The following is a 27,770-nucleotide window of genomic DNA, read 5'->3' as shown; positions in this document are numbered from 1 at the left end:
GAAGACCCTCTCTTAGGCTGATATTGTCCCTCCACCAAGTCAGACAAGACTTTATCTTTTCGGAAATCGGGATCGAGACCGCCTCTAGCGTCTTGTCCTTTTTCCAGTGAAAAGCCAGATGGAATTGAAGAGGACGGAGGTGTAGTCTTCCTAATGATACAAATTGCTCCAGGGATGACAGCGTCCCTACCAGACTCATCCACAGCCTGACTGAGCAGCGTTCTTTCTTCAGCATCTTCTGGATGGAGAGCAGGGCTTGATCTATTCTGGGGGCCGACGGAAAAGCCCGAAAAACTTGACTGTGAATCTCTATCCCTAAATACAGAATAGTTTGGGATGGGACCAGCTGTGACTATTCCAAATTGACTAGGAGTCCCAATTCCTTGGCCAGATCTAGAGTCCAATTGAGATCCTTCAGACAGCGATGACTGGAAGAGGCTCTGAGAAGCCAGTCGTCCAAGTACAGGGAGGCTCTGATCTCCGATAGCTCGAAACTGGTACCCCACATTCCTGTAAACAAACCTCAGAAACGGTTGGGAATCCGGGTGTATAGGAATGTGGAAGTATGCCTCCTGAAGGTCGAGAGAGACCATCCAGTCGCCTTCCATAAATGCTGTCAAGACAGCCTGGTAGACTTCATCGCGAAGTTTGTCTTGACAATGAACACATTGAGCGCACTTGCCTCTTACGTACTCCTGCAGTGAACATGGCTGCCAAATCATGGAGCCATCCCTGAGGGACTTGTCTCTGCAGAGAACGTGGCTGTCAGATCATTGGAGCCATCCCTGAAAGCCTTGTTTATGCATGACATAATTGTACAGCAAAACTTCAAAGGCTCGAAAACAGCTGTGAAGTTGACCTGTAAAATCTTGGAGCGTCTCCTGGCCAGGCGCCAGGGAGAGTCTACGAGATTTTAGAAGTCTATCTGGGCAGAGGCAGAAACTCCCAAGCCGAGAACTTCTCTCGTGTCATATCAGACTCTCGCTCTATAAGCCAGTTTAAAAGAAGGGAAAGCAAAGGCTGTATCCCCCAAACTCCTCCTGGTGATAAACCAGTCGCCTAGCAAACGTAAAGCTCTCTAGGAGAGCGAGAGAGCACTAGCTTATAAAACAACGGCTTCGAAGTAGCTAGGCCTAGTGTAAGCCCTGACGTTTAGGCGAACGAGGAGCAGCAGTTACAAAAAGATCCGGACAAAGATCCTTAAAAATCAGCATGATTTAATTAAGGGATTTTGACGTAGGAAAAATCTATTTCTGGGCGAGGGACCTGTGCCGCCCAGTGAATAAGCTCCTATTAGCACTTATTCTTAGGTAATTTACTGCTAAATATACCAGAGAAAAAATGTAAAGGAGTGCTAGGTTAACTAGCTCGCTCACCTATTGGTGTCGGTATGGAATTGGGCGTATAATCCAGAGGTCCCGCACCATTTAGATTCATCCACGACAAAGACCCCCAATAGAGGAGAGCCGTTCAACCTCACTCGGCACCACCAACTCTGCATCCGCTCAGAACCCAACTCCTTAGCACCCAAAGTTTGGGGACTCCAAGGGAGAGGAGCTGGGAGGGTTCACTGGGCGGCACAGGTCCCTCGCCCAGAAATAGATTTTTCCTACGTCAAAATCCCTTTTCTGGGCTTGAACCTGTGCCGGCCAGTGAATATATACAAGAGAAATGTCACCAAACTTGAAAAATAAAGGAAAAAACATAAACACAAGGGAAACACAAGTTACTTTAATCAGAGTTGAGTGCCAAAAACAACTATAAGGGTACCTTAAAAAGAACATAAATCCACTTGGTAGAACAATTGACAAAAAAAGGTAAGGTATAATAATGCCGTGAGTGATGATATATACAGATACTCAGGAGTCAAAAAATTAACAAATATAGTAATAGTAACCAGGTGCGAAACCAACGAAATAGGGTATAAATGAGGCAGGTAAGGGGGAGAGATAAAATGACAAGGAATTAACATGTGAGTTACCTGGGGGTAACTACGCTCCCTGCAGCTACCGTAGGAAATTTAAGGGCTTCCAAATGTTTAAGATAGTGTTTCTTGAACACTGACGGTGACTTCCACCCTGTGTACCTAGAAAGATCCGTAAAATTCATGTGGTGAAAAAAGTTCACCGAAGTAGCAACTGCTCTAATATCATGTGCAAGAGGAAAAGAGTCAGGGTTAGCTTGTTTAATAAAATACAAAATTTGTTGCCTGATCCCTTTAATGGTAATGGTACCGCCTTGTTCTCTAACGAATAGAGGCCCGGAGGAGTTAGAGGAGGTCCGGGATAAATAAGACCTAAGAGTAGTAACAGGGCACAGAGACGGATCTTGCGTGAGGGGAACAATTTTCCAGGAGGACCATCTGTTCTGAGGGTCTTCGTTCTTAGCTAAAAAGAATTTGTTAGGTGAAAGAAGGACCTCTCCCGAAGGAAGGAACTCAATATGACCCGGGTCTCTTGACAAAGCAGCCAGTTCAGAAATTCTTGCCCCGGAAGCCAAACTCACCAGGAAAAGTGTTTTCCTGAGAAGGGGAATATAATCACAAGAACTGTTAATGGTATCAGAAGCCAATTTGAGCACATCATTAAGGAACCAGGTAACCGGGGTAGGACGAGTAACCGGTTTCAGTCTGGCACAGGCTTTCGGAATTGAAGCTAACAAAGAGTCGGTTAAGTCTATGTTAAAACCCACTAGGAAGATCTTTTTCAAAGCAGATTTAATAGTGGTGATAGTATTGGCTGCCAGACCTGATTCTAATAAAGTTCTAAAGAAAGTGACTGTAAGGTTCAAGTTCATACAGTGTACGTCTGAGTCTATCAGAAATTTAGCCAACTTTTTAACTGCAGAATCATATTGGCGGATGGTGGAATCCCGTTTATCTGATTCTAGGAACAGGGTGTTTTGAGGATCGATATTGGCACCATGCATGGCCGCAAACTTCATGAAGTCCATAAAGTTAGGGCGCTCTGAATGTTTGAGAAAGCGTACACAACGCGTGTTTGTACTATCTGAGACAGAACCGGATTGGGTATCGGGTGAGGACGTAGTCTCAACTCTCGCAGGAGAGGGTACCAATTGCTCTTGGGCCAGTTGGGTGCGACCAAGGCTACTCGTCCCTTGAAGGATCTCAGTTTGTCTAGGACTTTCAGTAAAAGATTCACCGGGGGAAAGAGATAAATCCTTTCCCAGTTGTCCCAATTCTGTGACATGGCGTCTGTGGCGTAGGCCTGAGGGTCTAGATTGGGAGCCACATATACTCTCAATTTGTGGTTGGATTCCGTGGCGAAGAGGTCTACTTGGAGACCCGGAACCCGAGAGAGAATCCACCGGAATGACTTTTGATCGAGTGACCATTCCGACTCTAGAGGGGAGGTCCGGGACAGGGCGTCTGCAACTACGTTCCGGACTCCCGCCAGGTGGACAGCTGAAAGATGCCAACGGTTCGAGGCTGCTAGGGAGAATATGGCTACTAGAACATGGTTCAGAGGCCCTGATTTTGATCCGCCTCTGTTGAGGCAGTGGACCACCACTTCGCTGTCGAGAACCAGACGAAGGTGTTGTCTCTTGGGTGGAGCGAGACGTTTCAGGGTTAGTAGAACTGCCATGGCCTCCAGCACATTGATGTGAAATTGGCGGAATAAGGGAGACCAAAGACCTTGAACTTTCCTGTGCTGAGAATAGCCTCCCCAACCTGATAGGGATGCGTCCGTGTGAATGATTAACTTCGGAGGCGGAAATCGAAGGGGAACTGACTTTGACAGATTGTTGGCCTTTGTCCAAGGTAGAAGTCTTTCCCGGAGAATGGGAGGAAGGCGGACTTTCCTGTCCCGGAGCTTCCGATTCGCCCTCGAACGCCAGACACGATTGATATCTTTTAATTTTGCTTTCAGAAGTAAATCCGTCACTGAAGCAAATTGAAGGGACCCTAGGATCCTCTCTTGGAGTCGTCTGGAACTCACTTTGTCTTTGAGAAAGCGTTTGGTGTTCATTGCAATCTCTAACCTCTTGGGTTTGGGAAGACACAGAGTGTGAGATATAAGATCCCATTGCAGGCCGAGCCATTGGAACTTTGGTTTCGGAAGAAGACGGGACTTCTTGAAGTTGATCTGGAAGCCTAGAGATTGAAGGTATTGGATGACTTTGCGAGTGGCTTTTAGGCAATTTTGGGAGGTGTCTGACCAAATGAGCCAGTCGTCCAGGTAGGCTACTACTTGAATCCCTTGATTTCTGAGTTCCTGAACAGCAACTTCTGCTAACTTTGTGAAGATCCTTGGGGCGATATTGAGCCCGAAAGGCATCACCTTGAAGGAGTAATTTTTGTTTCCTAGGCGGAAGCCTAGATACGGACGGAAGTGTCTCGCTATCGGAACATGATAATAGGCGTCTGTAAGATCGATAGAGGTGGTGACGGCCCCACGGGGAAGTAAGGTCCGCACCTGCGAGACGGTAAGCATTCGAAACTTGTCGCATTGAATGGACAAGTTGAGAAGGGATAGGTCTAGAATCACTCTTCTCTTGTCCGAATCCTTCTTCGGGACACTGAACAGCCGACCCTGAAACTTCAGGTGTTTCGTTTCTTGTATGGCGTTCTTTTGTAACAGGTCCTGGACAAATTCGACTAGGTCCGGAGTGGAATGCTGATGAAATCTGTTCGGTGGAGGAGGTCCTTGAATCCAACTCCACCCCAGTCCCTTGGAGATGATACTGAAAGCCCAGGGACTGAACCTCCATTTGTTGCGGAAGGCATAAAGCCTCCCCCCTACCCGCTGCCCCTCAGTACTGGCTTGAGGAGTTGCCTCCACGTCCGCCTCGGGAGTTCTTTCCTTTGCGAAAGAATCTACCTCTACCTCTGTTCTGGTATGAACCACGGTGGTAGCCTCTACCTCTGTTATAACCCTGGGAAGAGCCTTGAGCCTCATAAGATTGGTTAAAGGCTGGAGAGGTGGTGGAGGCACCGGGAAGCTGGCTCTTAGGGAGCAGAACGGTGACGTAGTCGTCCGAGGAAGGAGCCTGAGAGGTGGAAGGCTGTGTAGGGACAGCAGAAGATGGTGGGAGAGGCTGCCGGAAAACGGACGAGCTACTTTGCTGTTGCCGGAACTGAGAGGAGGTATACGGGCGGAGCTTCTTCCTACCCCGGGCTTGGTAGCTTGCGGGATCATATTTCCGCTTAGGAGTCAAACCCCAACGGGCTTTAAGGCTCTGATTAACTCTTGTAGCCTCTGTCAAGACTTCCTCCACAAGATCCTCAGGGAAAAGATTTGGACCCCAACAAGAGGACCGGATGAGTTTATTCGGTTCGTGCCTAATAGTCGCCTCAGCCAGGACGTGTTTGCGGCACCTACGTTTAGCAAGAGCAAAGTCATATAAATCAAAGTATAAAGACTGCAAAGTAGCCTTATTGAGAGACTTAAAGATACTCTCAGTATCATAAGTTAAGGCTATCGACTCTGTAGAAGTGGCCAAGTTCAAAGTTCGACCAACACGTAGGCGGGAATCATACTCCTGTTTAATAAGGGATTCCGGGAGACGGGGAAGCCGTTCACTAAAAATTACTGACGCACAGTCCGCTGTCAGCTTGCCGGAAGTAAAGGTGGTATGGACATTGTCCCAACACTCATTATCCGAAAGAAGAAGGAGGGAGAACGGATCTACCTCTCGGATGGGAGGCAAGGGCTTCTCCTCCAGAGCGTATTGAAAGGCAAGCTCTGCAATCTTAGTGACGCATGGAGTCACGGTATTCTTGTCCATTAGGAACATTGTAAAAGAACTTTTGTGAGGCGTCAACATGGTATTGGTGCAACCTATGTCATTAAGAAACCTAGCCCAAACAGATTGGGCTTGTTCCTTTGGGAAAATGACGGTCTCTTTGGGGACCTTATCCAGCCGAACCAGAGCTTCCTCGGTAAGCCTGGCATAACCATGAAAGGGAAATGCGAGACCAGGAGGAAAGAATTCAAAATCCTCTAGTGGACGAGTACCAAGACCTTCCAACGTTAACATCCCGTCTGAGAACGGGGAATGAAGAGCCATGCGCCAAGGGTTATTCTTGGTAAACGGCGGAAGCTTAGAGGCATCCGGGATGAGAGAGCTTTGAACTCGCTCCGGAGCACCATGCTCTAATGCCCCAAGTCTCTGACCAATGTTAGAGAACATCGTGTCCATCTTGGCCTGCATTTCTGACACAATCTTAGATTGCATCTCCGACACAATGCGAAGCATGGCTGATTCGGAAAGGCCCGGGTTAGGAGCAGAAGTGGCGGATTGTACTCCCGGGTCGTGAGACTTAGAGGAGGAGCCGGAAGCCTTAGATGATGGGTTTGTATTCGGTTTAGAACCATGGGAAGCCTTGTGGGGCTTACGAGCTTTTGGCAAAGTCCTAGATTTAGATTTATCTTTGGGGGGAACCGGGTGTGATCGGTGAGACGAATCGCGGTCCCCAGAAAAACCATGGAAAGAAGAGAGATCAGATGAAGAAGAAAGAGCGGGGCTGAGGATAGGAATCTCAGCGCCGGTAACACCTGCCTCACTTACCACCCTACCTGCATCCGGATCATCCAACAACATTGGTTCCACATCCAAGTTCAAGGAGGCAACATTGTCTTCCAAATCTCCGGGGGCATCCGACGGATCTTGATCCTGATCAATGAATCCCGAAATAGTGGCATCAATGTCGGCAATGATGGGTGCCGCAACAGCTCTAGTCACAGCGGCTGAAGACTTGGCATTAGGGTAAATCATCGCACAGTAGTCTTCAGAGAGGACGTAAGGCTGCTTTGATTTCACATTTCGGGCAAATCCCCCAACCCACACTTTCAGTGTGGCCCGAGCCGCAGTCTTCTGCTCCGGGGATGCCTGAAATAATAGTGGGAATTAAAGAAAGGAAGAGTCCCGGAGGTCCTTCAAGACCATGGAAATCTTACTTAAATAGTGTATGTATACCAAATAAAGGTAAGAATAATTAGAAAAGACAACATAGCCAACGGGACTCACCGAATCAGATCCAAGGGTGGTGATGAGGTCAAAACAGACCATACAATTATCTGGATGCCAGACTACGATGTCTTCCAGCTGAACTCCGCAGAGGGCGTGAGACCTACACACCGTGTGGCCACAAGGCTGGTGAAGAACAGCCGCACAGGCCGTCGTCTGACAATGAACCATCTATAAAAAGAATAGTATATGAGAAACTGTAATTCTCTTAAGTAGGGGCGGGTCCGGAGGACCCGGGACTAAACATAAGTCTAACTTAAGACTAGAGCTTAACTGTAATACTCTTAAGTAGGGGCGGGTCCGGAGGACCCGGGCCTAAACATAAGTCTAACTTAAGACTAGAGTATAACTATTCATTCCGGTCGAGCCGGGATCATAAAGAAGGATGCAACAAAGAATTAACACACATGGTGTCTGACTTCCCGGAGCGAGGTTAAGCCCCGGACCGGGATAAATAAAAGTACATCCATAAACTAATACATATAGGAACTCCGGGGTAGTGATCTGTCATATATAATCATAGTAACTGTTATAAAATAAGGGGGGGCGGAACCGTAGATAAGAACCACCAACAGAACCCGGAGGGTTTCGTATAACATAATTAAAAGTGTGATAGGTGAATATTATAAAATAGGGTGCACCGGGATCCTACTCTGTCGACCGGTGGCCAACCAGTCTAGACAGAGACGAAACCACCGGGACACCCGGAGAGAGGACAAAGTCCATAAACACTGAACTACCCCCTCTGTAAGAAGGGAAGGCAACGGTCCCCTAGGGGAGGGGGGAGAGAAGCCTAGCCACCAACCTAGCGAGAGGGGGAGCTTGGGGGAGGATCACGTGATACGGAGCAGCAGGGCTACCAACTGACGATCCCCAAACACTACCAAAACAGATCATACGGAGTAATAAGCACAAATATTCATTATAAAAGTAATAGCGTTGAAAAATATATAAATATACACATAAAAAATTAGGGCAAGGCATGCAAAATAATGAATAAATCCCGAAGGACAACAACCTGATGGCTTATATAATAAAAATTGCCGCCCAGTGACGAAGGTCGGCAAGCCATCTACGATACGTAATCTGATATCAGCCCTAAATATGAACCACAAGGGTTCTAAACGCTAAATAATGAATATCCACTATAAAACATATAAAAAATTAAACTAATAATAAAAATAATACACTTAGTAACACCGCGAGTGAAACTAAAAGCTCTCAAAACAGGAGTACCAACCGTAAGCGGAATCGAGCAAGACCGAGATGATCGAAGAGAATAAACTCTTATAACTTAAATATTAAACGATCTAGATTGCTCAAAACACAGCAAAACATAGCTTGGTACTTAACTTAGACGGTGTCTCCTGGGAAACCGATGTAGAAGCCATAATCCACGGAAAATAAGGCAAAAACACGAGAGCACAAACTAGCGGGTTACCACACAGGCGTGCTAAAAAGGAGTTGGGTTCTGAGCGGATGCAGAGTTGGTGGTGCCGAGTGAGATTGAACGGCTCTCCTCTATTGGGGGTCTTTGTCGTGGATGAATCTAAATGGTGCGGGACCTCTGGATTATACGCCCAATTCCATACCGACACCAATAGGTGAGCGAGCTAGTTAACCTAGCACTCCTTTACATTTTTTCTCTGGTATATTTAGCAGTAAATTACCTAAGAATAAGTGCTAATAGGAGCTTATTCACTGGCCGGCACAGGTTCAAGCCCAGAAAAAGTCCATAGAGGGCTAAACAGCTTTAGGCTCCTCTCCGTCTGACAGAGTCCTCAAGGGAATATCAGTAGGAGGGGGAACAGCAACTTCCTCATCTAAAGGAACCTTGTCCGATAATAGCTGAGTCTCAAGCAAGGGAGAGACCTACCGTGGTGGCAATGCTTTACAAGCAGAGTCCACACGCACTGGTGCATTAGTAGCGGACCAGGACGCAACGTCTTGTAACTGCTTGACAGTCTGTGAACTGTCAACAACACCAGGTGAGAGAGACCAGGACGCAACGTCATGTAACTGCTTGACAGTCTGTGAACTGTCAACAACAACAGGTGCGTGAGGATGCACAGCGTCCACTCGAGACTGCTTTGACCGCCTAGATTGAGCAGTCAAAATAACTCTAGAATGCGGAGGTTGACGCACAGCGTCAAAACAAGTCAACTCCGATTGTTAGCGAACGTCCTGAACGTCAACAGGAGCATCAGCAAGTGGCCTAACGTCCAAATGTGGCTGAAAATCCACACGAGACCGCATCGAGTGTGGTTCTAAACAACCTGACTGACGTGACTTAGCTACGCCAACGTCACCAGGACGCACAAAGGAACGTTAGGTTGGCTGAAAGCCAGGATCTCGATGAGATAAACGGCTAGGCTCAACGTACTAATCGGCAGAATAGTCTTCCATAAGGGAGGCAAGCTTATTCTGCATGTCTTGCCGTACAACCCATTTAGGATCAACGGAAATGGTTGCGGTAAGAGACGAGGGTAACGTCTGTGACCGCAAAACCTTGCCAACAAAAAGACTCTCGGAGTCTGTGTTACGCTTTTGTTAGGCGGCGAGCAGTTTTCCGATGACTGCATAGGGTCAGAGCTGTCCTAATGGCTACAACCAGGACGCTGGACCTGTCCTGAAAGGACTGACTTTCGCTTAAGGGCCTCGAAACCTTGTTTCAGGTTTCTTATGCGAAAAGCCTTCGGATGACGAGGAGAAAATTGTCTCTCTCGCCTTATGGTAGGGGAGATCTTGGTAAGATACACCCGATACCATAGAGGGAACGTCTGTTCGCTGATCAAGGCCTCTCGAACCCATAAGTCGTACGACATTACTTCTCCCCTGGACTTGGGAGCTTGCAAGAGGTCCCGGACTAGGTGAACGACAGGCACGAACAGACGAACCCTCGGTTACGCAACACTGTAACACTTTGCGCAATATCACTTTATCACTACGATTTTCTGTTTGCACTTATTTCACTGAAATCAAAACTTTTACTGATTTCTACCTGAAGCACGCAATTCTACCCTCATCAAAAGGTAGTAAATGCGAAATCAGTCGTATAATGCAAGCACATTAATACCAGCAAAACACAGTAAACATCTTTTAAGATAAAAAAATTCAGTGGCTGGGGAAGAGACTAAACACTAGTTCATTCAAAACTACGTTTTCAATCTCTCACCGTACATTGCCTGGGGACGAGAATAAAACTAAAAAACGTTTTATCCTTTCTCCCCGTACAGAGACTAGGGACGAGAGTAACTCGAGAACAACGTTACCCGCTTGAACGGAACGTTTTCTCTCCTCTCTCTCCCTCCGTCTCTATCTATCTCTCTCTCTCTCTCTCTCTCTCTCTTGATTTCGCACCTAAGAGAAGAGCCCAATTACGTTTCGTCAAAAAAACATGTTATTTGACCAAAGGAAAAAACTGAAAGGTTTTTCAATTAAAAAGTTCCTTTAAAATTGAATTTAAAACATTTAAGCTTTGAAAGAAGAATGAACAAAACGTCAGAATCGATTTACTCTTTCTGCAAAGTGAAACCGTGATACTCTCTCTCTCTATCGTAACGATAGAGCGCAAACTGCGTAGCATAAATAAACTAAACGTTAGTTCATCTTTGAAAACAGTACGAAGACTATTCAAAGAAAATCTTTCATAAAATATTTATTAAAAATATTCATTTAAAAAGTTTTAAATCATTAGCTCTTTAAAAGCTATTACGATTGAAAAGGGCTCAACGTTGTTTAACTTCGGTTTCCAAGTTAGGACCGCCTACTCTCAGGAAAGGTCGCATATAAACAAATCATTAAAATTTATTTTTATGTTTATTATAAATGGAAAGTTAATCGAAGAGGCCTAATAAAGGCGGTGAGATATAAAATATATAGAGGAAAATCTATAATTAATTTATAACGTGATAAGATAATTGCTAAAAGCCTAAACACACTTCCGTCTAAGGGAAGGGTCGGCCATTTAAAAGTCAAAGAAAGTCCATACTCTCTTTGTCATCAAAAATTAAATCTATCCAAAAACGAGTTCAAGATTTAAGATGAAGATAAAACACCTGCACTGCGAAAGCTCAAACCAAAATGAAGTACTTCACCAAATATGTTGAGAAAACTCCAGGTTCTACAGCGAGTAAAAGTACGTCTTGTCGACACGTCGACAGAGAAGAAATTGAGTCTTTGTTTACATCGAGAGTGGTATCTGGCCGACAGTTGGCGCTGGTGGGCACACCCGCAACCTGTATAGCGATCGCTGGCGAGTTTTTACTGTTTTTTTTTGTCTGTCGAGCAACAGAGTTGCAGCTATTATATATTCACCGGCTAAGTTAAATATTTAAAACTCAGATCTTTCAAAGGTCGAGTGGCTCTGGTAGCCCCCAACTGGCCCAAGAGCAACTGGTTCCCCTTGTTACTAGAGCTAGGCCTCCGGCCCCGGCGGATTCCCAATCCTGTACTAATACAAGTAGTACAAACTCGCAATGTGTTAGCTTCCTCAAGGATTCTGAATGTCCTAACTTTATGGACTTCATGAAGTTCGCAGCTCAACAAGGTGCAAACATCGATCCTCTGAATACCCTATTCCTAGAATCTGACAAAAGAGAATCCACCCTCCATCAATATGACTCAGCTGTCAAGAAACTATCAAAGTTTTTGAAAGATTCCCAAGTTGAGAAAATGACAATGAACCTAACTGTGACATTCTTCAGAACTCTCTTTGAATCGGGCCTGGCAGCCAATACCATTACTACGATCAAGTCGGCTTTGACATTGATCTGACGAATTCATATTTCTCATCCATTACGAGAGCCTGTGCCAGATTAAAAACTTCAACTCGCCCTAGCGCAGTTTCCTGGTTTTTGAACGATGTTCTAAAGCTAGCCTCTGACACCTCGAATGAATCCTGTAACTATATGGCATTATTAAGAAAGACACTTTTTCTTTTGAGCCTCGCCTCTGGCTCCAGAATCTCAGAATTGTCAGCCTTATCTAGAGACCCAGGTCATATAGAGTTTCTCTCTTCGGGTGAGGTCCTTCTCTCCCCTAACAAAGTTTTCCTGGCTAAAAATGAGGACCCCCAAAACAGGTGGTCTCCCTGGAAGATTGTTCCACTTCCTTGGGATCCATCCCTGTGTCCAGTTACCACCCTGAAATCCTACTTAAGTAAAACTTCCACCACAACCACAGGGCCTTTATTTATTAAAAAACATGGAGGAACCATTACCCTTAAGGGAATCAGACAACAAATTCTTTATTTTATTAAACAAGCTAATCCTGAATCATTCCCACATGTCCATGATATTCCAGCTGTGGCTACTTCAATTAACTTTTTCCACCACATGAAATTTGATGAGCTCTCAAAATATACGGGTTGGAAGTCCCCTAAAGTTTTCAAGCGCCACTACCTAAAACCTTTAGAAGCTCTTAAATTTGCCACAGTAGCAGCAGGGAATGTAGTTCCTCCTGAAGGTACTGAGTCCTAATCACAACGTCTTGCTCTATCCTCTTTCCCTCCTGCCTGGCTTACTTATTGTTCCTACCTGGTTTTGTTTGCCCTTTACCATACACCCTTATGGTGTATTATTTTATGTTACATTGTGATCAATTTCCACGAATTGTTTTTGATTTCATGTTCTTGTAATTCACCGAGCTGATTTTATTTTATTTTATTACACTAAGAATGTGATTATGGATCTGCTTTTTGCTTGGTTTTACCTTCATCCCTTGATGGGATTGTTTACCATTTTCTATATTCATATTTATGTTGAATTCTTACCTATGGGTTATCTTGTTGAATTGTTTACCAAGCTTATTTATCATTATTCATATCTATATTCAATGCTTACCTACGGGTTTCCTTTTTGTTTTGATTACAATGTTTAATTATCACTTTCATATCCATGTTGATTACGTATTTACAGGATTCCTCATCCCCCCTGTTTGATATTAAACCACCATCTATGTTATTTTTGTGTTATTTTTCTCCCCAGGTAGTTAGCCATATTGGGTCCCTATTTTCTGGTACTATTTCACTGGGCGGCACAGGTCAGAGCCCAGAAAAGGGATTTTGACGTAGGAAAAATCTATTTCTGGGCGAGAGACCTGTGTCGCCCAGTGAACCCACCCGTCCCTCCCTGTCGGGCCCTAATCTGGGGTGCTATAGGAGTGACGTCACTGGCGTGGGTGGGATCGTTCGTAGTAGCGTTTCAGAGCTAGGATGTCGAACGGCACCTCGCTGTTCAGGGATATTGACAGGAGATATCTAAATGGTGCAAGGCCTCTGGTTGTGATTTAATCACGCCCCAGTTTATACCGACACCTTAATTATGAGCTGGGTTCAACCTAGCATTCCTATACAAATTTTTCTCTGGTAAAATTCATAGCAGTTATTACCTTAGAAATGATGTAAAAGGAGCATTTCACTGGGCGGCACAGGTCTCTCGCCCAGAAATAGATTTTTCCTACGTCAAAATCCCTTTTTTAAAAAGATTTGGAATATAATTTGATTGAATAAATTCACAATATTTGATGAATTGGAATCAATTTGAATTGATGAGTTAATTGATCCCAATCATTCTCTCTATTTTGAAATTCCTTCAGGAGAGGAATATGTTCTTCTCTCCATTCCACTTGTCGCGTTCACTCAACGTAGTAGTGGGCGTCCTATCCAGGCAGACAGTCCTACATACGGAATGGACCCCAGATCAGAGTTCTTTTTAGGAGGTTTTATAACAAGTTCTGGATTCCCAAATATCCCTTTGTTCACTAAAAAAAAAAAAAAAAAAAAAAAGAGATCCACAAACTTTCCCTTTACGTAGGTGTGAATGAGCACTCTCAAGCAGTGGCAGGAGATGCTCTGAGTTTAGATTGCAAAATAGGGTTGTCAATCTATCTGTTTCCGCTGACTAATTTAACTTTGAAGACTTTGAATATCTATCAGAATTTTTTGAGGGACAGCTTTGCTAATGGCACCACTTTGGCCCAGCACCCCGTGGTATCTAGTGCTTCAGTGTCTGAGACCAAGAAAACATCTGCTTGGCGTTGCACAGCCGTATCAGACAGTAGGAACGTGGACTACCTCCACGCTTGGATTTTGTCTACTGCATTTATGAGAAAGAATTCTCAGCCCACAACTTGACTTATTTGATAAGCTGTATGAGGTCTTCATCCACAAGATAATACTGATCTTAGTGGAAGATGTGGATGGCTTTTGAGCATAATCAATCACCTGGTCAGATAACCTCGGACTTCTTGATTTCCTTCCTGATCCACCTCATTAACCTCCAGCCATCAACTATACTGTCATATAAATTGGTATTAACAAAATCTATCAAGCATGGTTTTGACATAGATCTTCACTCGGTCGTGTTTCATACAATCATCCAGTATTTTGCTTTGCAAAGACCATCCCATCCTCTACCATGGTTTCTTGGTCTCTGAATAGAATTCTTGAGTTCTTGGCTGGGTTGGATAATTCCACCATTCTTCTTATTCTTAAAAAAATGTTACAAAAATTACAAATTCGTAGATAATTTGTATTTTTCCTAACTATACAAACCTTAGCTATTTAAAGTGGGTAATTACTTTCACGTAGCTGAAAGGACGAGCCATAAAATTTTAACGAGGGATTATTACCCCACCGCTAGTTAGCAGGGGGTAGGGAGGGTAGTTAGCTACCCTCCCCTCTCACACACCTGTGTTGTAGCTCCACTTTTGCTTAGAGGTAGGACTTCATTGGGGACAGGGCTGGCGGGCAAGTTTGATTAAATAGCTAAGGTTTGTATAGTTAGGAAAAATACAAATTAACTAGGAATTTGTCATTTGTTCCGTAACTGGAATACAAACCACGCTATTTAAAGTGGGTGACTTAACCCTTAGGAAGGGTGGAACAACTCCCAGCCATACTGGCTTTTGGCTTTGCCCGGGGACTCAGTATCTGAGTGTGTCAGCACTCAACAATAAAGAGTCCCCGCACCTCGCTCGCACCTTATGCAAGGGCTGCGGCCTATGTAAGTTGTGTGAAGGAATATGTGTGACTCGTCCTAGGAATTTGACCTGAAGTTCTTTAGATGGAAAGTTAAGGCTAGGACTCTCCAAATACCACCTCGTCACGGTATGGGGACGCGACAGTATTAACTTAATACTAGGAACACAGGGGAACATGGTTTACCTGCAGAGGTTTAAGGTCAGCTGTGCAGAGAACCCAGGATGCTGCTTTCCCCAAGAGAGGGGAGGATGAAGAAAAGAATAAGGGCCAGGCATACCTTTTCATTCATGCAGACTAAAACCGGGTAACAATGCCCTCAACCCTCTGCTACTTGTCCGTTAAGGAGCCTGAGGTTTAAACCAGCTGTTGTGCAGCCACCACAGGGCCGATAGAGAACGTATCGAGCCTCCTATGGGTCACGTCTTGCAGGTAGTGGGCTGTGAAGGTCGTTTGACGCTTCCACACCCCAGCTTGTAGAACCTGCGTCACTGAGAAGTTTTTCTTGAAGGCCAGTGAGGTAGCTACTCCCCTGACATCATGAGCTCTAGGGCGACGTGACGGAGGAGGGTCAGTACAGTGAGCCCTCGTTTATCGTGGTAGATAGGTTCCAGACCCGACCGCGATAGGTGAAAATCCGCGAAGTAGTGACACCATATTTACGTATTTATTTAAAATGTATATTCAGACTTTTAAAACCTTCCCTTGTACGTAGTTCTGTTAACAAACTACCCTTTAATGTACAGAACACTTAATGCATGTACTACAGTACCCTAAACTAAAACAGGCACAAATATTAAAGGCGATTTTATATCATACGTTTCCTAAACACGCCAAAAAGGACGATAAAAAATGGCAACCAATGTTTTGTTTACGTTTATCTCTGATCATAATGAAGAAACAAACGCATTTACACATCTGTGTATAGGTTAGTTTTTGCATCGATTATATTGATTATTCAGTACAGTATGTTGATTTTGTTATTACCAATGTTTTACTTAATTTTTCTTAGGACTTCCAAATGAAATTTTTTTCTTTATGACGCTCAGTAAACAACCACGCTCAGTAAACAAACGAAGGCATTTAACGCGCATGATGAAAGTGATAAATAATGATATTACACTAAAAGCTTTTAGAAAATATGTTATTACAAATATTATTTACCGTATCTATATAAAATCATACATACGTAGCAAAGCAGGAAAACAATTTACGAGAGAGAGAGAGAGAGAGAGAGAGAGAGAGAGAGAGAGAGAGAGAGAGAGAGAGAGAGAGAGAGAGAGAGAGATAGAGTTGTTTTACGTACGTAAATGTAAATTTTAAACAAAAAAAATAGCCCCATTTCATATAAAATAGGTTATTACAAATATTTTACTTTATCATATTACAGTAGTCTGTATAATACTGTAAAGTTCAGTACAGTATGTTGTTGTTATAGTCGTGGCGATGAAATTCTCACGAAACAAAAACACGGCATTCGATTACAACAGCTGATTCATCTCTCTCTCTCTCTCTCTCTCTCTCTCTCTCTCTCTCTCTCTCTCTCTTTCTCTCTCTCTCTCTCTCTCTCTTCGTGTTATACAATACTTACATATAGATGAAGAAACTAAAATTAGTTTTCTTAGTGTCAATTAAATACGAAACGAAAAAATTATGCCGAGTTTATATCCATTTCAATCGTTGCTAAAAATACGGCATCCGATTTCATCAGCAAACCACTATTTTTTGGGAAACATCATTTTATTCTAGAAAATTGCTACTCTTTAAATAGTTAATTGCACATTAAGAAAGCGTGTACTTTTGTTTTTAAATTTCGGGTGTGTTTTAAAAATCGAGTATTCTTGACTTCTTTTTGTTTTATTTTTGGCTGTGATTAGATCAGCTGACGTCTAGCTGCCGCTCTTGAGAGTGTACGAATACACTAACAAAGTATCGTTTATACCATTTCTTAACTTATTCAAACCGTCTACAGTATACATACAGTTGATATTACTTAAGCACCAATGTGTTATAACCTATCAAATTTTTTTGTTTATCACATTTAAAACAACACACATACACACACTCTCTCTCTCTCTCTCTCTCTCTCTCTCTCTCTCTCTCTCTCTCTCTCTCTGTGGGCTACTTTTCACTACCTCCCATTCCTTACCTCTCTCTATCTCGCTAACAAATGATATCTTTGTTGCTCCTCAAAGTTTCATTTATATTGAAAATCAATCATGATTCAATTTTCCTTACTTTCTCCAATCTCGCACCATCGGTCACATCGCGGTATTTTCGAAATTTCCGGAAAATCCGCGATATATGTATATACATGCATTATGAAAAAAATCCGCGAAGTGGTGAATCCGCGATGGTCGAACCGCGAAGTAGCGAGGGATCACTGTATTCAGGGACAGATGGATGGCCTTTCAAATCCATGCTGAGATGGTGTTCTTGGTAACCCTCCTCTTCGTTCTCCCAGTGGTGACAAACAAAGCCCGCACTTGGGGACGAACTGCAGCTGTTCTTTTCAGGTATAGCCTCAGACTCCTTACTGGGCACAGTAGGAGATGGTCTGGGTCATCTGTTACGGAACGAAGACTCAAAATCCGGAAGGAGTCGAAGCGAGGGTCCGGCACTTCCGGATTCTGAATCTTAGCAATAAACTCAGGGACGAAGCTGAACGTTACCTCCCCCCATCCCCTTGAATGGGCGATGTCATACAAGAGACCATGAAGTTCGCTAACTCGCTTGGCTGATGCCAAAGCTAGTAGGAACACCGTCTTCCAAGTCAGGTGGCGATCTGAAGCCTGGCGTAATGGTTCGTAGGGAGGTCTCTTAAGAGACCTGAGGACTCGAACCACGTTCCATGGAGGAGGTCTCACTTCCGACTGAGGGCAGGTAAGTTCATAACTACGTATGAGTAGGGAAAGTTCTAGCGAAGAAGAAATGTCCACTCCTTTGAGCCTGAAGGCTAGACTTAAGGCTGAGCGATAGCCTTTCACTGCCGAGACTGAAAGGCGCATTTCTTCTCGCAAATACACGAAGAACTCTGCTATTGCTGGAATAGTGGCATCGAGTGGAGAGATACCCCTTCCACGACACCAACCACAGAAAACTCTCCACTTTGCCTGGTAGACCCCTGTGGAAGACTCCCGCAGGTGTCCAGACATCCTTGGTGTCCAATATCATGCCTAGATATACCAGTCTTTGGGAAGGAAGCAGAGAAGACTTCTCAAGATTTACCATGATCCCTAGTTTGTCTCGGTGTCGAAGAAGGGTTGACTCCGAGTCTGCTAAGATCAGCCAGTCGTCCAGATAACGGAGGAGACGGATGCCGATCTTGTGTGCCCACGAAAATATCAGGGTGGACACTGGTGAAAACCTGGGGTGCTGTGGAGAGACCGAAGCACAGCACCTTGAACTGGTAGATCTTGTTATCTAGGCTGAAATCTTAAGTACTTCCTTGAAGACGGATGGATTGGGATCTGGAAGTACACGTCCTTCAGATCCAGTGTGCACATGAAGTCTCGCGGTCTCACTGCGAGTCTGACCGTGTCTGCCGTCTCTATGCTAAAAGGGGTCTGCTTGACAAACCTGTTCAGAGCTGAGAGGTCGATGACTGGTCTCCAGCCTCCAGACGCCATCTTTACAAGAAAGAGTCGACTGTAGAAGCCTGGGGACCCGTCGATGACCTCTTGGAGAGCGTCCTTCTTCAACATGGTCTTGACTTCTGCCCAAAGGGCTTGCCCTCTTGCCGATCCCATGGCAAGAGAGCTCAACGACACTGGATTCGCTGTCAGGGGAGGAAGAGATGTTATGAACGGGACGTGATATCCTTGGCTGATCACGGAGATCGTCCAGGAATCGGCCCCGAGTTGCTGCCACCTGTTCGCGTAACTTTGGAGGCATACCCCCACTGATGGACATTTGGGGGGCCTGCCAATCCTAGCGTTTGCGGCCTCGGCCACTCCCCCTAGGATTCTTTCCTCCCCTGGAGGACTTCTTGCCTCTCCTGTCCTTGACGGGAAAGGGCTGTTTGGACACCGCTGCCTTTGCTGCTATTGCCGGTTTTGTCGTCTTTGCAGGGCGAGGTTGTTGAGGTGCTGGAGGCTTATAGGGCTTTGATGTTAAAGCCCTCTGGAGGAGGAAGTCCTGGTTGGACTTCCTCCACCTCTCAGCCGCCTGCTCTACATCTTTCGGCTCAAACAGACTACTCCCCAAAAGGGAGGTGTGTCTGAGCTTACTGACCTTGGTGTTGGGGACCTTCGAGTTGAATCTTTCAGACACCATATTACGGCGTTTCAGGATAGTGTTAGCCCACAAGTTCAAGACTTGGTGGGCCAGAAACTCGATGGTACGAGTGCCTGAAAGAAGGAAGGTCTCCAAGGCCATCCTGGTACTCTCCTTAGACAAGTCTTCGGATCGTATCAGGATGCCAAGAGATCTCAGCCAGATATCCAGCCACGAAGTGGCCTGCATGGCACACTTCGCTACCTTCTCCTGGCAGAGAATCTCCGAAGCCGAGAACGACACTGGCCGGTTGGAGAGTCTTTTCAAGAGGGACTCCCCTGGAGAGCTCTTCCACCAAGTGGAGGAGGGGAAGAGCTAAACAGGACTCCTCGATGATTTCAAAGTACCTCCTTTGATGGACACGAGGAGGTGGGAGGAGTTTGTTTCTGGCGCTGGAACGGCTGGAGGAGGCTAGCTCGGAGAGCTGGTTCTCGACCTTATCTCTGGCACTCTTGACCCCCTGGGACCAGGGCAAAGCCACGCAGGTTTTAGGGGGCTTTTGAGTACCAAAGACTCGGTCCAGAACCGTGTCCTTGCCCTCTCGAGGAGGAATCTCCGGTTCCGAAAATCCGTTAAGTTTCCTCATCAGAGCCAAAACTTGCCAAAAGGCATGCTCCCACTCCTGTGACTCTCCTCCTGATGGACTAGCAGCAAGGTCTCCAGTCCCCAAAGGCTCTTCTTGGGGGGACTCGTGGACGTTCTCCGCGGCCTTAGCTGGTTCTGGTCTGATCCTCGACGAAGATTTCGGGAGCTTCTTGGAGTCCTTTGACTCCCTCCTGGGAGGGATGCAGGATTGCAACAAAGATGGTGGGGGGCTCTTCTCCGCCTCCACCCGAGGAGACTTCTCGGCGCGAGGTGGGGTTTCTCCCATTGGTGCAATGGGAGAGCGCCTCATCTCATGAGAATCCCCTGAGGATGGAAAACCCTCGTCCACGGGGGATGGAGAGAAAGTCTGGGGAGGGGAGGGAGCCTTCCTCGACGGCTTCCGAGGAACCAGTTTCGCCCTTGGAGAATTAACCACGTTGTCCTCTCCTCTCTTCCTCTTCAGGGGGGCCGAGATAGCCGCTGATTTGAGGCCTAGTTCAGGTCCGTTGGCGAGCAGGAGATTGTGGGCGCGTAGTTTCTGGAACTGCAGGGCAAACAGGAGATTGTGGGCATGCAGGAGACCACTGGCGAGATGAGGCAGCAACCGGTGAGTGCTTGCGCGCAGTAGTGCGCGGGCGCGCAGGCGAACGTTGGTGCACAGGGGAAACCTGGTGCTTAAGGGACTTACACACAATGTGTGAAAGCCCCTTTTGCCCCGAAGGGACCGGTGCCCGTTTGAAAACGAGATGTGTGGGCGCCCACAGCGCGTTAGCAGCCAGGAAAGGTGAAGGCAGATCAGCAGGTCTGGCAGGCGTAGGAGATCGCGAACGATCTGCGGAGAGGTCCAGGTCCAAGGAAGTAGCAGGAACGGTAGCTGAAGGATAAGGTTCCTCTGCGGGGGACTGCGAGGATGAAGATCCAAAGAGGCGCCTCCTAACACCCTTGTGAGGAGAAGGAAGACCTCGGCAACGAAGAGGAAGGCGAGCCTTACGTCGGATGCGTCCTCTGGAAGCAGCAGGCAAACCATCGGCAGTCCTCCGAAGAGGAGTCTCTGTGAGTGAACTCCCCCAATCACCCGCAGGAGAGACCGTTGGACTTAGATCCTCCCTCGAAGGATGTTCGGAGGGGGGACCTAAGCCTTCAGCTACAACAGGAACAGGGGTTTGAACACTCTCATTGGAAGCGTCTGCCACAACAGCCTCGACAATAGACAGAGGGTCAACCTCTGCTACCGCCGGTGACTGTTTGACAGCTGCTCCCAACCTAATCATGTCAAACAGGGCTTCCTTGGAGGGCAAACCCTGAAGCCCCAAGGAAGCCCAAAGCTGCAAAAGATCATTATTAACAGGAGAAATAATTAAATCCTCCCCCGTGGGAGGAGGAGGAGCTGCCTTGCTATGGGAGGCAACTCCCTCTCCCAAACCCCGAGATCGGTCAACAACAGTACGGCCTACGCTACCACTAGACGGCCTCTCACGAGAGGCCGACCGAGTGGGAGCTTCGGAGGAGGTTTGGGCTACGGAAGAACAGTCCTTAGGATTTTCCTTCTTCAAAGAAACCTTTGAAGGAGAAATATCCCGTCCGGACTTTTTCTTCAGGCGCTAAGAAAACCTCTCCCACTGGGAGGTAGGCCACTCCCTACATTCCATACAAACATTATCACTTTCATACCGCTGACCCCTACAATAAGGGCATGAGGTGTGAGGATCCGTCTCGATGGAAGACAAGAAGGTCCCACAAGGGCGGTCAGGTAACCCAGGGCACTTCCGCATTGTAGAGGCCAACTTTACAACACTCTGAGGAAAAGAAAGAAAAAGCAATGATTAATGGCTGTCAAAGAGGCGAGGGTGAAAGCGGACACGTCCGATCACCACCTGAGCCAAAGTAAAAGTGGAGCTACAACACAGGTGTGTGAGGGGGGAGGGTAGCTAACTACCCTCCCTACCCCCCGCTATCTAGCGGTGGGGTAATAATCCCTCGTTAAAATTTTATGGCTCGTCCTTTCAGCTACGCGAAAGTAATTACCCACTTTAAATAACGTGATTTGTATTCCAGTTACGGAACAAAGCTATATTTCTAAAAGCTTTAGTTTCAGAAGTAAGAATCAGTGAGCTAGCCGCCTTTCAGAGGGAGCAGAAGTTCATTACAATAATTTCAGATCATATACTAATTTTGACTCTGGGTTCATTTTATTCAAGCCAATTACATTACTGTATATGGTATTCACATGTGTTACAGTAAAAATATTTCACACCTATGAGAAAACTTAACAGCACAGCATACATGCCTAAAGGGCTCTTCTGTAGCAGTGGCCATATGAAATTAATGGTTTGATCTAAAATAAATGAAACTTACTTTTATTCCTGAAGTTGATTTTTCTTCCTTCTTCGCTCTACTTATTTCATAATACTCCCTTCCTGTAATCAACTTATAAATTGATCTACTTGGCTTTCCTTTAAGGCTGGGATCTTCCACCAGTACAAGTTTAAGATCCCGTCTTTTAGCAATTCGCTCAGCTTGTTTCAAGGTGACACTCAGCATATTACCTAGAAGTAAAGTAGAGCAGCTATAAATATTAGAGAAATAATATGTTATTAACATGCATAAATGTCCCACTCTTTCTTTACTGAAAATAACTTATCAATGTATGGTACTGTTGAGACATAAAATAAATATTTGTTAAGTGAAGTGCAGTACTATTTGACAATCATTTCTGAAAATGTTAACAAAAAATATCAACGGGGAATAGAGATGGAAAATTGTGCACAAATATAATAATAAAATAATTTCAATATCAAATATGACAAATTTAGAAACATTTTGTACTTTTCCCTAATTAATACAAACCTGTAGCTGTTCATATAGGATATATCTTTGGGTGAAGCTGGAAGGCAGCCAATAGACAAAAAAAGTACAAGGTGGCAATCCTAGCTTCCAACTGTTGTGGGTTGGTAAGGAGTGACTGGGGGTACCCCACCCACCTATCTCTACTCACAGCTCACAGAGCTACCTCACTTTCGATTGCAGGTAGGACTTCAGGAGGACAGGCGATGGCGGAACAATTTTTGTAAAGAACTACAGATTTGTATTAGTTAGGGAAAAATACAAATTGTTTCCAAATTTGTCATTTTTTCCCACACTAACAAACCTTCCATTGTTTACATAGGATGACTCACTTTTAGGTGGGAGGAAGTCCGACTTCTGGCATAGCCATTGACCCGGATTGTCCTAGAACAATATTACATTGTATCTGAGGATAAACCTAGACACCTCACTAATAAATCACAGTGTGTGTGTTATTGCAGCCTGAGCAAAAGAAAAAAGTGGTTGTAGAAATAGCATCTGAATATCTTGGTAAGGAGAGTTCTAAAAACAGCAGTCTTACATATATATAGACATACCCAATGATCCCTTGCAAGAAAACATTGGGGACATAAACAATATAATTAATTATAATCTATTCTAGGATACACAAGGGAAGTGATTCTTACCTGCAGAGGTTGAAGACAGCTTGCTGAGGACCCAAGGAGCTGTACCCCAAGAGAGGGAAAAATGAAGAGTAAAAATGCCAGGCATACTCTCATTCATTCCAAACTTAACCTGAGTAACCAATGCCCTCAACCAGCTGCTACTTGTTCAACAAGGAGCCTGAGGCCATCTTAAACCCCTTGTTGTGCAGCCATCACAGGGCCGATAGTAAACGTATCTAGTCTTCTGTGGGTCATGTGGTGAAGGTTGTTTGACACTTTCACGCACCCGCTAGTAAAACTTGAGAAACTGAGTAGTTTTGCTTAAATGCCAGAGATGTACTGATACCCCTGACTTCATGAGCTCTAGGTCGTTGAGCTTGTGAAGGGTCTTGTTGGAGAGCAAACACTATGACTTTGCGAATCAAAGAAGATATCGTGTTCTTAGTGCCCGTCCTCTTCGTTCTGCCAGAGCTGACGAATAAGGCTGATAGCAGGGGGCTTGGTGCTGCAATGCTTTTAAGATAATATCTCAAACTCCTTACTGAGCAAAGTAATAACCGATCTGGGTCATTGGTTACAGAACGGAGACTTACTATCCGGAAGGCCAAGAATCTAGGATCCATGACCGATAGTTTTTGAGTAGGCAATAAACTCAAGGATGAAGCTGAGTGTCACTTCTCCCATTCCCTTGAATAGATGGTTGTACAAGAGACCATGTAGTTCACTGACTCTCTTTGCTGATGCTAAATCAAATAGGAACGCTGTCTTCAAAGTGAGATTACGGTCGTCTGTTGCATGGCGTAGTGATTCGTAAGGAGGGCCCTTAAGGGATCTCAGGACCCGAACTACATTCCAAGGAGGAGGTCTAGACTCCGACTCAGGGTAAGTGATCTCATAACTCCATATGAGTAAGGAAAGTTCCAATGAAGAGGAAAGATCTATTCCATTCAATCTAAAGGCTTGGCTTAAGGCTGAGTGATAGCCATTCACTGCCGAGACTGAAAGGAGTTTTTCCTCCCAAAGGTAAATAAGGAACTCCGCTATTACAGGAAATGTGGCATCGATAGGAGAGATGCCCCTTCCACGACACCAACCACAGAAGACTGTCCACTTGGCCTGGTACACTGTCGTGGAGGAATTACATAGGTGCTTAGACGTTTGTTTCACAACTTGCTGCGAAAAGCCTCTCTGTGAGAGGAGACGCTGGATAGCCTTCAGGCGTGAAGCCGAAGCGATTGGACGTTCTTGTGATAGATGTTGGCGTTTGGTTGTCTGAATAAATCTGGACGTGGAGGAAGTTCTCTCGGGTGATCTACTACCAACTGCAGAAGTTCCGACAACCACTGCATGATGCCATAGCAGAGCTATAAGGGTCATCATTAGATTTTTGGATGATCTGGTCTTGTTGAGCAAGCCTCTCATCAGACAAAATGGGAGAAAGGTGTACTCATCAATGTTGTCCCACCATTGTTGGAATACTGTACATCCTGCCATAGAGCCTGAGGGTACAGGACTGGGAAACAGTACAGCGGGAGCCTGAAGTTCAGGGACGCTGCGAACAGGTCCACAGTCGGGGAACCCCACAAAGTCGGGACTTTGTTGGCTATCAGAGGATTCAAAGACCATTCAGAATCCACTATCTGAGTCACTCTGCTCAAGTTGTCTGCAAGCACTTTCCTCTTGCCGGGAATGAAGCGAGCTAACAGTGCTACCAAATGATCTTCTGCCCATCTTCGTATCTCTACTACAAGATGGCATAATTGCTGTGAAAAGGTACCGCCTTCTTCTTTATGTAAGCCACTACTGTGGTGTTGTCGCTCATCAACACCACAGAGTGACCCGCCAGCAACTGTTGGAGAGCTAGGAAGGCTGCTCTCATCTCTAGAACATTTATGTCCTGGTACATTTCAGATTCAGACCAAAGGCCTGAGATTGTTTGGTGCAGCAAGTGGGGTCCCCACCCTTGTTTTGATACATCTGTAAAGAGTAACAAAGCCTGAGGAGGGATGAGAAGATCTTGACCCTTGTGAAGGGTCTCCTCGGTCACCCACCATTGGAGATCCGTTACTTGTTCCTGGTCCATTGGCACTAGGGTGTCTGGAGACCTGGTGTGCTGGTCCCATAAGGACTTTAGATGCCATTGGAGGGATCTTATCCTGAGGTGACCGTTTGGAACAAGACGAATCAGGGAGGTTGAATGGCATACAAGGCACAACCACTGATGGGCTGGTAGGTCTTCTCCTCTGAGGAAGGGATGAGCCATTTCTCTCTGCCTGTGTTCTCTGTCGCCTGATGGAAAGGCTTTCTGTAGGAGGGTGTCTATTATCATACCGAGGTACACTAGTCTCTGTGATGGGAGCAGTGATGACTTTTTGAGATTTATCACCATCCCCATACCCTGACAAAACTCGAGAAGCATGTCTGGATGATGAAGAAGAGTCATTTTCGAGTCTGCTAGAACTAGCCAGTTGAAGTATCTTAGGAGACGAATGCTGTTCTTGTGAGCCCATGCTGACACTAGGGCGAACACCCTGGTGAAGACCTGGGGTGCTGTTGAGAAACCAAAACGGAGAACCTTGACCTGATAATGTCTTTCCTCGTGTATGAACCTGAGATGCTTCCTTGAAGATGGATGGATGGATTGGGATCTGAAAGTATGCGTCCTTGAAATCCAAGTGCACATGAAGTCCTTCGGTATTACTGCTTGATTGACCGTGTTTGCCACCTCCATCCTGAACAGAATTTGAATAACAAACTTGTTTAGGGGAGAGTGATCTATGACTGGTCTCCATCATCCAGTTGCCTTTTTCCCCAGAAAAAGTCAATTGTAGAAGCCTGGAGACCCGCCCGAGACTTCTTGGAGCGCGCCCTCCTGCAGCATGGTCTGGACTTTGGCCCCTCCTTTGCTGATCCATTCACGCAGGAGCTTAGAGGAATTAGATCCCGAGTAGGAGAGAGATTGTATGAAAGGGACGCAATACCCTGTACTGATCAATGCGATCGTCCAGGGATTGGCCCTGTGATGCTGCCACCTCTGCCAGAGGCATTACAGGCATCCTCCCACTGGTGGTCTGATGAGAAGATTGCCCTCCCTAGTGGGAACGGTCACCTCGACTGCCCCCTATACCACCTTTCCTTCCTCTGAAGAACTTACTGCCTTTCTGGTCTTTGGAATGAAAGTACTTCTTAGACACCTTTGTCTTTGATGTCGAGGGACGGGAAGAGCTGGACTGATCTCTGGGGGTTCAAGGAGCCCTCCCATAAGGCTGATTGATGCCCCTGTGTCATGGCTCTGTGGAGAAGAGAAATCTTGGAGGATTTTCTCCACCTTTCAGCTGCTTGTTCCACCTCTTTAGGGTTGAAGTAGGAAGGTCCCTCGAGGGTCGAGTTCCGAAGACGCGTCATCACTTTCAGCACCTGCCTGGGGAAACTTCCTATGACTGTATCCCTTCACTTTAGAATCGCGTTCGCTCACAAGTTGACTGTATGGTGCGAAAGGAATTCCAAGGTTCGGGTACCGGACAGAAGGAAGGATTCCAAGGACCACCTGATCATTTCCTTAGAAAGATCCGTGGAGCGAGAAATGTGGCCCGGAGACCCAAACCATAAGTCAAGCCACGAAGCAGCCTGCATGGCGTACCTTGCACCTCGCTCTATGTTGAGTAGCTCAGACGCTGAAAGGGAGGCTCTCAAGGAGGCTTGTCTCTGTAATGGGACGTTCGGTTTGAGTGATTCCACCGACGGGTCAAGAGTCAGGGTAGGATGAGGATCGTACTGGATTTCATAGTACTTCCTTTGGAGTACAAAAGGAAGTGGCAGAGATCGGGTGGAAGATGCTGCTCTAAGAGAGCTAGAAGTGCCTGCTATCTGGGAGATAGCTTTCCTTCTGGCTGCCTTAAGTCCCTTTGACCAGGGAAGAGCTGCGCTGGTCTTGGGTGGTTTCTGGGATCCAGGGATCTGATCCAGAACCATGTCCTTGCCTCCTTCTGGTGCAAAGCAGGGATCCGACAACTTGATGAAGGTCCTCAGGTACGCAAGGACCTGCCAGAAGGCATATTCTGACTATTTGCGTTCAGCTTCAGAGTGGAGCTTCGGATATGCCGCTTTTGAGAGGAATTTTTCATCCGTGTCCCTGAACTCATCTACCTCCGGACTCTTGTCTAAGAAAGCCTGAGGTAGATCAAAGTGATAACCTGGAACCTGTGATGGTCCCGCCTCAGGAGACCCCCTTTGCCCTTTCCTGCCTTCGTGCTACCCTGGCCTTAGAATTCTTCGGAACCGTTTTGGAATCTTTAGATTCCTTCCTGGGAGGGAAGTGTTTCTTCAGGACCGTTCTTTCCGAAGAAACTTGCGGTTCCTTAGTCTTCTGTGGTTCGGGAGCCGTGACTTCCTCCTCTTCAAAGGGGAGAAATACAGGACGTTGATCCCGGGGGAACAACTTCGATGGGCTTGGGGTCGAAGGGGTGAAT

At 45.8% G+C, this 27,770-nt stretch overlaps 1 protein-coding gene across 1 annotated transcript in view; it reads right to left on the bottom strand.

Annotated features, from left to right (window-relative positions):
- The window catches only part of mIF3 (mitochondrial translation initiation factor 3), a 248,988-nt gene that overhangs the window by 181,151 nt on the left and 40,067 nt on the right, over nucleotides 1-27,770 (bottom strand). The window contains exon 2 of the mRNA XM_068346149.1: nucleotides 22,187-22,377. Within this exon, the coding sequence (XP_068202250.1) occupies nucleotides 22,187-22,377 (191 nt within the window). The remainder of the gene's footprint in view (nucleotides 1-22,186; nucleotides 22,378-27,770) is intronic.

This window comes from Palaemon carinicauda, chromosome 22, assembly GCF_036898095.1.
Source record: "Palaemon carinicauda isolate YSFRI2023 chromosome 22, ASM3689809v2, whole genome shotgun sequence".
Lineage (NCBI taxonomy): Eukaryota > Metazoa > Arthropoda > Malacostraca > Decapoda > Palaemonidae > Palaemon > Palaemon carinicauda.
This window is presented reverse-complemented; position numbering and strand designations above follow the sequence as displayed.